Source organism: Protomyctophum bolini (genome assembly GCF_963924005.1).
Source record: "Protomyctophum bolini genome assembly, chromosome: 17".
Taxonomy (NCBI): domain Eukaryota; kingdom Metazoa; phylum Chordata; class Actinopteri; order Myctophiformes; family Myctophidae; genus Protomyctophum; species Protomyctophum bolini.
Genome location: NC_137878.1, coordinates 9862545 through 9875543, shown reverse-complemented (window position 1 = coordinate 9875543; position 12999 = coordinate 9862545). Strand labels below are relative to the sequence as shown.

The following is a 12999-nucleotide window of genomic DNA, read 5'->3' as shown; positions in this document are numbered from 1 at the left end:
GTCAGGTCTGGCCCAAAGTCAAAATCAGTAACTCCCACAAACATTCTGGAAGACACAGACTGGAGCTGGCAACATTTTTGGGAACTCTGAAAGATTACTGGCTTTTATCTTGTCTATTCCCTTGTGGCTATCTAACCCATAAGGCATGGCAAGCACTTGTGAAGTTGTGACTACCTGGACATGGCTTTATATGACCGTTATCTAATGCACACCATAGGCATAGGACAAGGATGTTTAGCAGCTAGTTAGCCTACTTGATGCCACAGGTCTTCAAGCTGATTTGAGTAGCCTACTATAAACAATTTAAAACAAATCTCTGCTGACTAAATTGCTAAACATCCATTAGGCCTACTGTGGAAAACGTCGTGAAAGGCACCTACCCAAAACACAATAAGTTGTATCACATAATGTCTGAAATATATACATATATCACCATAATTAATGCCATCACAAACAAAACGTAAACAGCCGAGACTAGTTAGCTTGCAAGCTAAGTAGCTAACAGCAACGTTTCAAAACAAAACACAAAGAAAAATATTGACACACGTCACCATGATTATTTACCTGGCACAACGTGTCCTTTGAGCGTTGTGTGGAGATGTCGCCATGACAACACAAGCCTAATGTTGATGTCAGCTTGCGTGAGGCCACCTGCAGCGGTTTGTTGATATGGGTGACGTCAGAGCGTTCTGTACACAAACCGTTGCTAGGCATCAGCCAATGGGCAACGGGCAGCCAACAGAATAAAGCCTGGCTGTACACGGCTGACACATATCACTTATTTTGGACAGACAGTAGCTCAGAACCTTAGCAGGAGAAGACCTACAGTATCCATTATGATGGCGTTGACACGAAGTTATTACTCTGGTAGTTTCCATGCTGTGGTCGACCACTCAGACCTGGCGGAGACGGAGGAGTGCAGGGAGGAGAGCTGGAGGATCAAGGAGGATGAGTGGCAGGCGCTTGTGGAAGAGTTTGAGGAGAGGATGGAGGAATGGGAGTCTCGGGTGGATGACTTCTTTTCTCTCCGTAAGGTGGACAAGGCGACTCTGTCAGAGTGCAGTGAGGAGGAGCAGTTGAGGATCAATGAGGATGAATGGCAGGCCCTTCTGGAGGAGAAGGAGGAGATCATGGAGGAACGGGAGTCTGCTGTGGCAAACTACTTTTCCCTCATGTCACTGTGAGAGCTCAAGATCCTGTAGTCCGTCCCCCCCCCCCCCCCCCCGGCCCTTTTAAGGGCCACTTCCACTCCTTTTGCTGTGACCTTGACGTGGTGGAGTGGCTTAGTGATTCAGTGACCCTGGAACCTATCGTGGTGGTGGTTAACCTGTCAGGCATGACAGGTTAACCACACCGGATTGGTCACAGGAGAGAGTCCAAACTAACAACAGCAACATCCCTTTCTGTAATTGGTGTTCACTATGGGATAAACATGAAATGCCCAAATTGCTCTCAAGACATGAAGTAGCCTATATGGTTGATTAAAAGCTTCTGTTGCCAAGTTTCAGCTCCACAGTACAGTATGTCTTCGCAGTGCTGCCAGTAGTCAATTTATCTAGGAAATGTGAGACTAAACCGCTCCTAAAGCTTCTTCAACCAGCAGAATAACAAAGCTCCAACTGATATCTCAAGGCAATTTATTATAGCCCAAGACAACGTGAAAAACTGAAAACCAAAACAAACAATATATTTGATGTGGTTTTAAGTCATCAGTGATCTGTGGTCGGACTTATTCATATTGTTGCAAAGTATTTCAATAAGTTCAACTGGAATGAGCTTTTCAACTGGAACAGACCTTGCTGTAATAATGAACTGAAAAAGAAAGTTCTGTGAAATTCTCAGTGAATACAATTCTGCTCTGTCCATGACACTGTCCATGGTGCTGAATCTCCCATCTCAGAACAGAGACTGCATTTGAAAGCTTAGTTTATTTACATCTCTAGTGTTTTTAACGTAAGGCTTTTAAGTAAATTTAATGCCGAGATGTTAATTTTAGCTCCACACAGTTTGTTGCGTTATTTACAGGATGGTTTGGCCGCCATCAAATTATTGCATAATGCATGTGTCTCGTAGAGAATTGTAAATATGTTTACATGATGAAGCAGCATGACTGTTGTACCGTTATAGTACCTTTATAGCCTTTGTCTAAATGGCCATTGATGTTGATGCTATCAGGAGTCCTTGACACACCTTTTCTTGAATTGACTAGCCAAACTTGTCAAGACTGTACATGTTTGTGAATATCAGCTTAGTTAATATTAATAAATACATTTGTACATAATATGCATGGTGAATGTGAATAAAGGCAAAGTGGGGACACTTATATTTTCTCATTTACAGCACATTATACACGTACTATTGTATTGTGGTATGACAGTTACACAGGTCTGGCCCAAAGTCAAAATCAGTAACTCCCACAAACATTCTGGAAGACACAGACTGGAGCTGGCAACATTTTTGGGAACTCTGAAAGATTACTGGCTTTTATCTTGTCTATTCCCTTGTGGCTATCTAACCCATAAGGCATGGCAAGCACTTGTGAAGTTGTGACTACCTGGACATGGCTTTATATGACCGTTATCTAATGCACACCATAGGACAAGGATGTTTAGCAGCTAGTTAGCCTACTTGATGCCACAGGTCTTCAAGCTGATTTGAGAAGATGTTTTTCGCTCAAGCCTATAAGCAACAAAGTAGGCAAGTAGCCTACTATAAACAATTTAAACAAATCTCTGCTGACTAAATTGCTAAACATCCATTACTGTGGAAAACGTCGTGAAAGGCACCTACCCAAAACACAATAAGTTGTATCACATAATGTCTGAAATATATATCACCATAATTAATGGCATCACAAACAAAACGTAAACAGCCGAGACTAGTTAGCTTGCAAGCTAACAGCAACGTTTCAAAACAAAACACAAAGAAAAATATTGACACACGTCACCATGATTATTTACCTGGCACAACGTTACGTAACTTACGTGTCCTTTGAGCGTTGTGTGGAGATGTCGCCATGACAACACAAGCCTAATGTTGATGTCTTGGGTGATCCACCTGCAGCGGTTTGTTGATACGGGTGACGTCAGAGCCTTCTGTACACAAACCGTTGCTAGGCATCAGCCAATGGGCAACGGGCAGCCAACAGAATAAAGCCAGGCTGTACACGGCTGACACATATCACTTATTTTGGACAGACAGTAGATCAGAACCTTAGCAGGAGAAGACCTACAGTATCCATTATGATTCAAATGGCGGTGACACAAAGTTATTACTCTGGTAGTTTCCATGCTGTGGTCGACCACTCAGACCTGGCGGAGACGGAGGAGTGCAGGGAGGAGAGCTGGAGGATCAAGGAGGATGAGTGGCAGGCGCTTGTGGAAGAGTTTGAGGAGAGGATGGAGGAATGGGAGTCTCGGGTGGATGACTTCTTTTCTCTCCGTAAGGTGGACAAGGCGACTCTGTCAGAGTGCAGTGAGGAGGAGCAGTTGAGGATCAATGAGGATGAATGGCAGGCCCTTCTGGAGGAGAAGGAGGAGATCATGGAGGAACGGGAGTCTGCTGTGGCAAACTACTTTTCCCTCATGTCACTGTGAGAGCTCAAGATCCTGTAGTCCCCCCCCCCCCCCCCCCCGGCCCTTTTAAGGGCCACTTCCACTCCTTTTGCTGTGACCTTGACGTGGTGGAGTGGCTTAGTGATTCAGTGACCCTGGAACCTATCGTGGTGGTGGTTAACCTGTCAGGCATGACAGGTTAACCACACCGGATTGGTCACAGGAGAGAGTCCAAACTAACAACAGCAACATCCCTTTCTGTAATTGGTGTTCACTATGGGATAAACATGAAATGCCCAAATTGCTCTCAAGACATGAAGTAGCCTATATGGTTGATTAAAAGCTTCTGTTGCCAAGTTTCAGCTCCACAGTACAGTATGTCTTCGCAATGCTGCCAGTAGTCAATTTATCCAGGAAATGTGAGACTAAACCGCTCCTAAAGCTTCTTCAACCAGCAGAATAACAAAGCTCCAACTGATATATCAAGGCAATATATTATAGCCCAAGACAACGTGAAAAACTGAAAACCAAAACAAACAATATATTTGATGTGGTTTTAAGTCATCAGTGATCTGTGGTCGGACTTATTCATATTGTTGCAAAGTATTTCAATACATTCAACTGGAATGAGCTTTTCAACTGGAACAGACCTTGCTGTAATAATGAACTGAAAAAGAAAGTTCTGTGAAATTCTCAGTGAATACAATTCTGCTCTGTCCATGACACTGTCCATGGTGCTGAATCTCTCATCTCAGAACAGAGACTGCATTTGAAAGCTTAGTTTATTTACATCTCTAGTGTTTTTAACGTAAGGCTTTTAAGTAAATTTAATGCTGAGATGTTAATTTTAGCTCCACACAGTTTGTTGCGTTATTTACAGGATGGTTTGGCCGCCATCAAATTGTTGCATAATGCATGTGTCTCGTAGAGAATTGTAAATATGTTTACATGATGAAGCAGCATGACTGTTGTACCGTTATAGTACCTTTATAGCCTTTGTCTAAATGGCCATTGATGTTGATGCTATCAGGAGTCCTTGACACACCTTTTCTTGAATTGACTAGCCAAACTTGTCAAGACTGTACATGTTTGTGAATATTATCAGCTTAGTTAATATTAATAAATACATTTGTACATAATATGCATGGTGAATGTGAATACAGGCAAAGTGGGGACACTTATATTTTCTCATTTACAGCACATTATACACGTACTATTGTGGTATGACAGTTACACAGGTCTGGCCCAAAGTCAAAATCAGTAACTCCCACAAACATTCTGGAAGACACAGACTGGAGCTGGCAACATTTTTGGGAACTCTGAAAGATTACTGGCTTTTATCTTGTCTATTCCCTTGTGGCTATCTAACCCATAAGGCATGGCAAGCACTTGTGAAGTTGTGACTACCTGGACATGGCTTTATATGACCGTTATCTAATGCACACCATAGGACAAGGATGTTTAGCAGCTAGTTAGCCTACTTGATGCCACAGGTCTTCAAGCTGATTTGAGAAGATGTTTTTCGCTCAAGCCTATAAGCAACAAAGTAGGCAAGTAGCCTACTATAAACAATTTAAAACAAATCTCTGCTGACTAAATTGCTAAACATCCATTACTGTGGAAAACGTCGTGAAAGGCACCTACCCAAAACACAATAAGTTGTATCACATAATGTCTGAAATATATCACCATAATTAATGCCATCACAAACAAAACGTAAACAGCCGAGACTAGTTAGCTTGCAAGCTAAGTAGCTAACAGCAACGTTTCAAAACAAAACACAAAGAAAAATATTGACACACGTCACCATGATTATTTACCTGGCACAACGTGTCATAGCGTTGTGTGGAGATGTCGCCATGACAACACAAGCCTAATGTTGATGTCTTGCGTGATCCACCTGCAGCCGTTTGTTGATACGGGTGACGTCAGAGCGTTCTGTACACAAACCGTTGCTAGGCATCAGCCAATGGGCAACGGGCAGCCAACAGAATAAAGCCTGGCTGTACACGGCTGACACATATCACTTATTTTGGACAGACAGTAGATCAGAAGCTTAGCAGGAGAAGACCTACAGTATCCATTATGATTCAAATGGCGGTGACACAAAGTTATTACTCTGGTAGTTTCCATGCTGTGGTCGACCACTCAGACCTGGCGGAGACGGAGGAGTGCAGGGAGGAGAGCTGGAGGATCAAGGAGGATGAGTGGCAGGCCATTGTGGAAGAGTTTGAGGAGAGGATGGAGGAATGGGAGTCTCATGTGGAGGACTTCTTTTCTCTCAGTAAGGTGGAGGAGACCCTGTCAGAGGAGTGCAGTGAGGAGGAGCAGTTGAGGATCAATGAGGATGAATGGCAGGCCCTTCTGGAGGAGAAGGAGGAGATCATGGAGGAACGGGAGTCTGCTGTGGCAAACTACTTTTCCCTCATGTCACTGTGAGAGCTCAAGATCCTGTAGTCCCCCACCCCCCCCCGGCCCTTTTAAGGGCCACTTCCACTCCTTTTGCTGTGACCTTGACGTGGTGGAGTGGCTTAGTGATTCAGTGACCCTGGAACCTATCGTGGTGGTGGTTAACCAAACCGGATTGGTCACAGGAGAGAGTCCAAACTAACAACAGCAACATCCCTTTCTGTAATTGGTGTTCACTATGGGATAAACATGAAATGCCCAAATTGCTCTCAAGACATGAAGTAGCCTATATGGTTGATTAAAAGCTTCTGTTGCCAAGTTTCAGCTCCACAGTACAGTATGTCTTCGCAATGCTGCCAGTAGTCAATTTATCCAGGAAATGTGAGACTAAACCGCTCCTAAAGCTTCCTCAACCAGCAGAATAACAAAGCTCCAACTGATATCTCAAGGCAATTTATTATAGCCCAAGACAACGTGAAAAACTGAAAACCAAAACAAACAATATATTTGATGTGGTTTTAAGTCATCAGTGATCTGTGGTCAGACTTATTCATATTGTTGCAAAGTATTTCAATAAGTTCAACTGGAATGAGCTTTTCAACTGGAACAGACCTTGCTGTAATAATGAACTGAAAAAGAAAGTTCTGTGAAATTCTCAGTGAATACAATTCTGCTCTGTCCATGACACTGTCCATGGTGCTGAATCTCTCATCTCAGAACAGAGACTGCATTTGAAAGCTTAGTTTATTTACATCTCTAGTGTTTTTAACGTAAGGCTTTTAAGTAAATTTAATGCTGAGATGCTAATTTTAGCTCCACACAGTTTGTATTTACAGGATGGTTTGGCCGCCATCAAATTGTTGCATAATGCATGTGTCTCGTAGAGAATTGTAAATATGTTTACATGATGAAGCAGCATGACTGTTGTACCGTTATAGTACCTTTATAGCCTTTGTCTAAATGGCCATTGATGTTGATGCTATCAGGAGTCCTTGACACACCTTTTCTTGAATTGACTAGCCAAACTTGTCAAGACTGTACATGTTTGTGAATATCAGCTTAGTTAATATTAATAAATACATTTGTACATAATATGCATGGTGAATGTGAATACAGGCAAAGTGGGGACACTTATATTTTCTCATTTACAGCACATTATACAGTACACGTACTATTGTGGTATGACAGTTACACAGGTCTGGCCCAAAGTCAAAATCAGTAACTCCCACAAACATTTTGGAAGTCACAGACTGGAGCTGGCAACATTTTTGGGAACTCTGAAAGATTACTGGCTTTTATCTTGTCTATTCCCTTGTGGCTATCTAACCCATAAGGCATGGCAAGCACTTGTGAAGTTGTGACTACCTGGACATGGCCTTATATGACCGTTATCTAATGCACACCATAGGACAAGGATGTTTAGCAGCTAGTTAGCCTACTTGATGCCACAGGTCTTCAAGCTGATTTGAGAAGATGTTTTTCGCTCAAGCCTATAAGCAACAAAGTAGGCAAGTAGCCTACTATAAACAATTTAAAACAAATCTCTGCTGACTAAATTGCTAAACATCCATTACTGTGTTAAGTTGTATCACATAATGTCTGAAATATATACATATATCACCATAATTAATGCCATCACAAACAAAACGTAAACAGCCGAGACTAGTTAGCTTTAAAGCTAACAGCAACGTTTCAAAACAAAACACAAAGAAAAATATTGACACACGTCACCATGATTATTTACCTGGCACAACGTGTCCTTTGAGCGTTGTGTGGAGATGTCGCCATGATGACAACACAAGCCTAATGTTGATGTCTTGCGTGATCCACCTGCAGCGGTTTGTTGATACGGGTGACGTCAGAGCGTTCTGTACACAAGCCGTTGCTAGGCATCAGCCAATGGGAAACGGGCAGCCAACAGAATAAAGACTGGCTGTACACGGCTGACACATATCACTTATTTTGGACAGACAGTAGATCAGAACCTTAGCAGGAGAAGACCTACAGTATCCATTATGATTCAAATGGCGGTGACACAAAGTTATTACTCTGGTAGTTTCCATGCTGTGGTCGACCACTCAGACCTGGCGGAGACGGAGGAGTGCAGGGAGGAGAGCTGGAGGATCAAGGAGGATGAGTGGCAGGCGCTTGTGGAAGAGTTTGAGGAGAGGATGGAGGAATGGGAGTCTCGGGTGGATGACTTATTTTCTCTCCGTAAGGTGGAGAAGGCGACTCTGTCAGAGTGCAGTGAGGAGGAGCAGTTGAGGATCAATGAGGATGAATGGCAGGCCCTTCTGGAGGAGAAGGAGGAGATCATGGAGGAACGGGAGTCTGCTGTGGCAAACTACTTTTCCCTCATGTCACTGTGAGAGCTCAAGATCCTGTAGTCCCCCCCCCCCCCGGCCCTTTTAAGGGCCACTTCCACTCCTTTTGCTGTGACCTTGACGTGGTGGAGTGGCTTAGTGATTCAGTGACCCTGGAACCTATCGTGGTGGTGGTTAACCTGACAGGTTAACCACACCGGATTGGTCACAGGAGAGAGTCCAAACTAACAACAGCAACATCCCTTTCTGTAATTGGTGTTCACTATGGGATAAACATGAAATGCCCAAATTGCTCTCAAGACATGAAGTAGCCTATATATGGTTGATTAAAAGCTTCTGTTGCCAAGTTTCAGCTCCACAGTACAGTATGTCTTCGCAATGCTGCCAGTAGTCAATTTATCCGACTGATATATCAAGGCAATATATTATAGCCCAAGACAACGTGAAAAACTGAAAACCAAAATAAACAATATATTTGTTAACACAATGAATTAAACATGAAATATGAATGTCCTGTTTTGATGCCTTTTTAAATGTCCATGAATCATGAAATGTCCATATTATGAAATGCTCCACATTCACAAGTTCACAATCAAAACGATCGACAGAATTACAAAACACTGTTTACAGACAAACAAAATAACATGTAACGTACCGTGTGCGCCTTCTGCCAATTATTTTAGGCGAGTTAGTTACGTTTTATTTCTTATACTTCTTTATTTTAAAGGACACTCTTGTTTGACGTAGGAAGAGCTCCTTACACCATGCTGAAAATGTTGTTCTGAACTTCTGACTGAGCTTAGCTCACCCAGGTGCACTCAATGCTGCCTAACACTAATCACAGACAGGGATCTGCACCTGCATGCCCTTACAACAGGTCATAATGAAGACAAGGCACCACACACACCATACAAAACAAAAACAAAAATACATACAATGTTCACATATTACACATTTTTGGAAAGGTAAACAATAAAATAAATATTACAAAATACCCATTGCTGGGAAAGCTATAGACACAACATGCATTAAAAGGTGAAATATAGAGAGACAATCAGATTAATAATGGTATTCACTAAGTAGAATGTTCGCAAAATATACACATAGGCCTATGCTATGTACAAAATACAATTCAACATACTATTCTCCTGCAGTTCTTGAACTGTATTCATAATATTAATGACAAATTAGGCAATTTAAAGTTTTCCCAATCTGACTTATTTAAAAAATAGCATTGATCATTTCAAGTGCATACTGTACCATACTGCCTGTACAGTATATCATTTAATATAAACCATGTTCTTAATGGTGTTAGAAATGTCTACTGCTATACAATAAACACATCTGCAAGTATTCATGTCTGAAATGTGTTTTATTTTTATATCATGAACATACCTGAGAGAAAAAAATGGGATACAATACACTTTCTGTCCTATTCATTCAATACTGCTTTAAGAGCAGGATCGAGAGTCTGATGTTCAAGGCTTGAACACAAGTAGCACATAAGTGCTAAAGGCTGAGATAAAAGTAAAGCTGATAAAATCTTATCACATGAAAGATGGCAGGTTCATCTCCTCGGAGCTGAGAGACAAATCTAGACCCAAAATGTTCACTTTGCCAGTGATTGTTCATGTCAATAAGGCCGGATACTTTCAGTTCCAAATATTTTTTGGGGGTGAGAACATTTGCAGGCACCAGCCAATCCATGTAGGGCTGGGTGTGGATTACTAATTTGGGTATAGTGACGTCACACATCTTATATAAGTGAAAACCCACAGAGTTAATACAATTTTAAACAGTTGTACTTTTCCAATTAAAGGACTTCTCTGATGAAGCAACAGCTGATTTAGTTGTCACTTTTTGTCACACTTGCAAATCAACATGTTGAAGGCAGTGATTTTGATCGGAGGTCCCCACAAAGGCACAAGATTTAGGCCGCTGTCATTTGAAGTTCCCAAACCCTTGTTTCCACTAGCCGGAGTGCCAATGCTCCAGCATCACATTGAAGCCTGTGCCAAGGTAGCAAATATGAAGGAGATCTTGCTTATCGGCTTTTATCAACCAAATGAAGAACTGACCAGGTTCCTGACAAATGCACAGCAGGAATTCAAAATCTCCATTAGATATTTCCAAGAGTACGCTGCCTTGGGCACCGGAGGGGGCATTTATCACTTCAGAGATCAAATTCTTTCAGGCAGTCCAGAGGCTTTCTTTGTCATGAATGTTGACGTCTGTTCAGAGTTTCCTTTGCCAGAGATGCTCAACTTTCAAAAGGAACACGGAGAAGCTGGCAGCTTTGTTATCCTGGGGACAACAGCAAACAAGAAGCAGTCTTTGAATTATGGCTGTATTGTTGAAAACCAAGAAACAAACAAGGTCTTGCATTATGTAGAGAAGCCAAGCACCTTCGTGAGTGACCTCATCAACTGTGGAATCTACATGTTCACCCCAGACATCTTCCAGCACATCGGTGCCATCTTCCAGAAGAATCAACACAACATTTTGTTAGAGGAGCCCTCTAACTGCCGGCACCGGGCTGAAGCCATCCGGCTGGAACAAGACGTTTTCCCTGCCCTGGCAGGACAGGGCAAGCTGTACGTTTACAAGACCCTCAGCTTCTGGAGCCAGATCAAGACTGCCGGCTCCGCAATTTATGCCAGCCACCTGTACCTCAACCAGTACCGTAAAATTCACCCCACAAGACTGGCCTCAAACAAAGGGAGCAGCCCCCAAATAAGTGGTAACGTCTATATTCATCCTACAGCCAGTATAGACCCCACTGCTGTGTTGGGTCCCAATGTCTCCATAGGACCCAGAGTAACTATTGGTGCTGGAGTTAGAGTGCGAGAATCCATCATCCTGCATGGAGCAACTCTACAGGATCACAGCTGTGTTTTGAATTGCATTGTGGGATGGGATAGCACCATTGGAAAGTGGGCGAGGGTGGAGGGAACTCCAAGCAATCCCGACCCCAATGATCCCTATGCAAAGATTGACAGTGAGTCCCTGTTTAGAGATGGAAAACTCACACCTTCAATTACTGTTCTGGGATGTAACGTGGCCATCCCCGCAGAGGTGATTATACTCAACTCCATTGTCCTTCCGCACAAAGACCTCAACTGCAGCTTCAAAAACCAAATTATTCTCTAGTGTCAGTGATTCCCATACTGTGACGTGCTCCCACACAAATGACGTTGCTACAACTTTCCAAGGAAGGCAACATACAGTATATTACTTAATTGCAATATTAACCAACATTTGCAACATTTGCAATATTAACTAACATTTTCGGTTGTTGTTTTTTTATGGTGCAAGTCTTGTTTTGCAGCTTGTTGCTCCTAAAAGATGCAAGTAGACCTTTTGATACACATACTATACTGTGCCAGTGGTTAAAAAGGTTTCAGCAGTAGAGGCTTAATTAAACCTTTCCCCTGTCTTATTTTTCATGATGTGGTATAAAGGGAGCCTGGGAACATAGAAATGTCCCTGTATTGTCACTGGTTGTATAGAACATTTTCATGACATGTAATGCACAGGTGTTATAAATGATGTTCCATAGTGTTGAAGAGACAATAAACATAAATACAATACAATAAGGACACTTAGTCTAGTACCACCATCTGAGTCCTTATGGCCACAAGGCCAAACATCTGCAGAGAGTACAATTATCCACATTCATGGAGCTATCGCGCCGGTTCAGTCTCTATCCTTCTTTATACTCTATGGCGTCAACTGTCAAATGTTGTTACGGTATGAAGAGCAAGAAAGTCAACATCGCATTCGCAGGATTGTGCACCAGTGCCACCACACACTGAAAACAGATCTACACGCTCATAACGTGAGTGTGTCTGTGGCAACATGGCGTGCAGGCTGGAGGCTGCAGATCCAACTTGACACTGGCAGCCAGGTAGCTACAGAAGGTGACTGCTTCAGCTACACAGTTGTGTACACAGTTGTAAAACTGTGTAAAAGCCAATAGTTCCGGACTTATCTTTAGCAGGCACTTATTTGTCTGTTTTTACAATTTACAATTTAATCCAGAGCGATTTACAGTAAGCAAGAACAAAATACATGGTAATACATCAAATTGTCATGGTGAGACATGTATTGGACCAAATGCAGAACCATAGGCAGGCAGATAAAGTTCAATGATGATTTATTCAGGACACTGACAACAAACTATAAACTGGCAAGGGAACACTGAAGTTCCGTTTCTACTGTCTAGTCTATTTAAACCTCCCTGTGTTCAGTGACTAACACAGGGAGGTTTAAATAGACTAGGCACAGGTGCAACATAACTGCAATCAACACCCGATAGGCTGAGACTTAATATAACAACAAATGCAATTACAGACAATACAATTGGTTAGACAAGACAGGTAGCAACAAATGGAGCAGACAGGAAACACTAGGAACATAACTACACATAACTACACAATAGAAGTACACAGTTCATGACAAATACATAAAAATAGTCATCATGAATCATATGTAAGTTAAGAACCTGACAGTGGAATATCTATAATGAAAGTATACATTATAGTGTATAGTCATTATATAGATATTGACTTTAGAGTGCTATGTCTACAGAAAATGCTATCCAAGTTACATAAATTGAGCCTATGCATACACCTGTAAGCATGCAATCATGTAATTGTTCTTTTTAAAAGTGAATTCCCCCTAAAGTATAGTATATATTTAAGTACACATTT

The 12999-nt window shown here is 42.0% G+C and overlaps 1 protein-coding gene across 1 annotated transcript; it reads left to right on the top strand.

Annotated features, from left to right (window-relative positions):
• Nucleotides 1–10168: 10168 nt before the first annotated feature.
• On the top strand, nt 10169–11437 carry LOC308331852 (mannose-1-phosphate guanylyltransferase regulatory subunit alpha-A-like; the record flags this gene model as incomplete). The annotated part of the gene is made up of 1 exon (XM_080787374.1): nt 10169–11437. One exon carries the CDS (start codon nt 10169–10171, stop codon nt 11435–11437), a length of 1269 nt encoding a protein of 422 aa, XP_080643500.1.
• Between the last annotated feature and the right edge of the window lie 1562 nt (nt 11438–12999).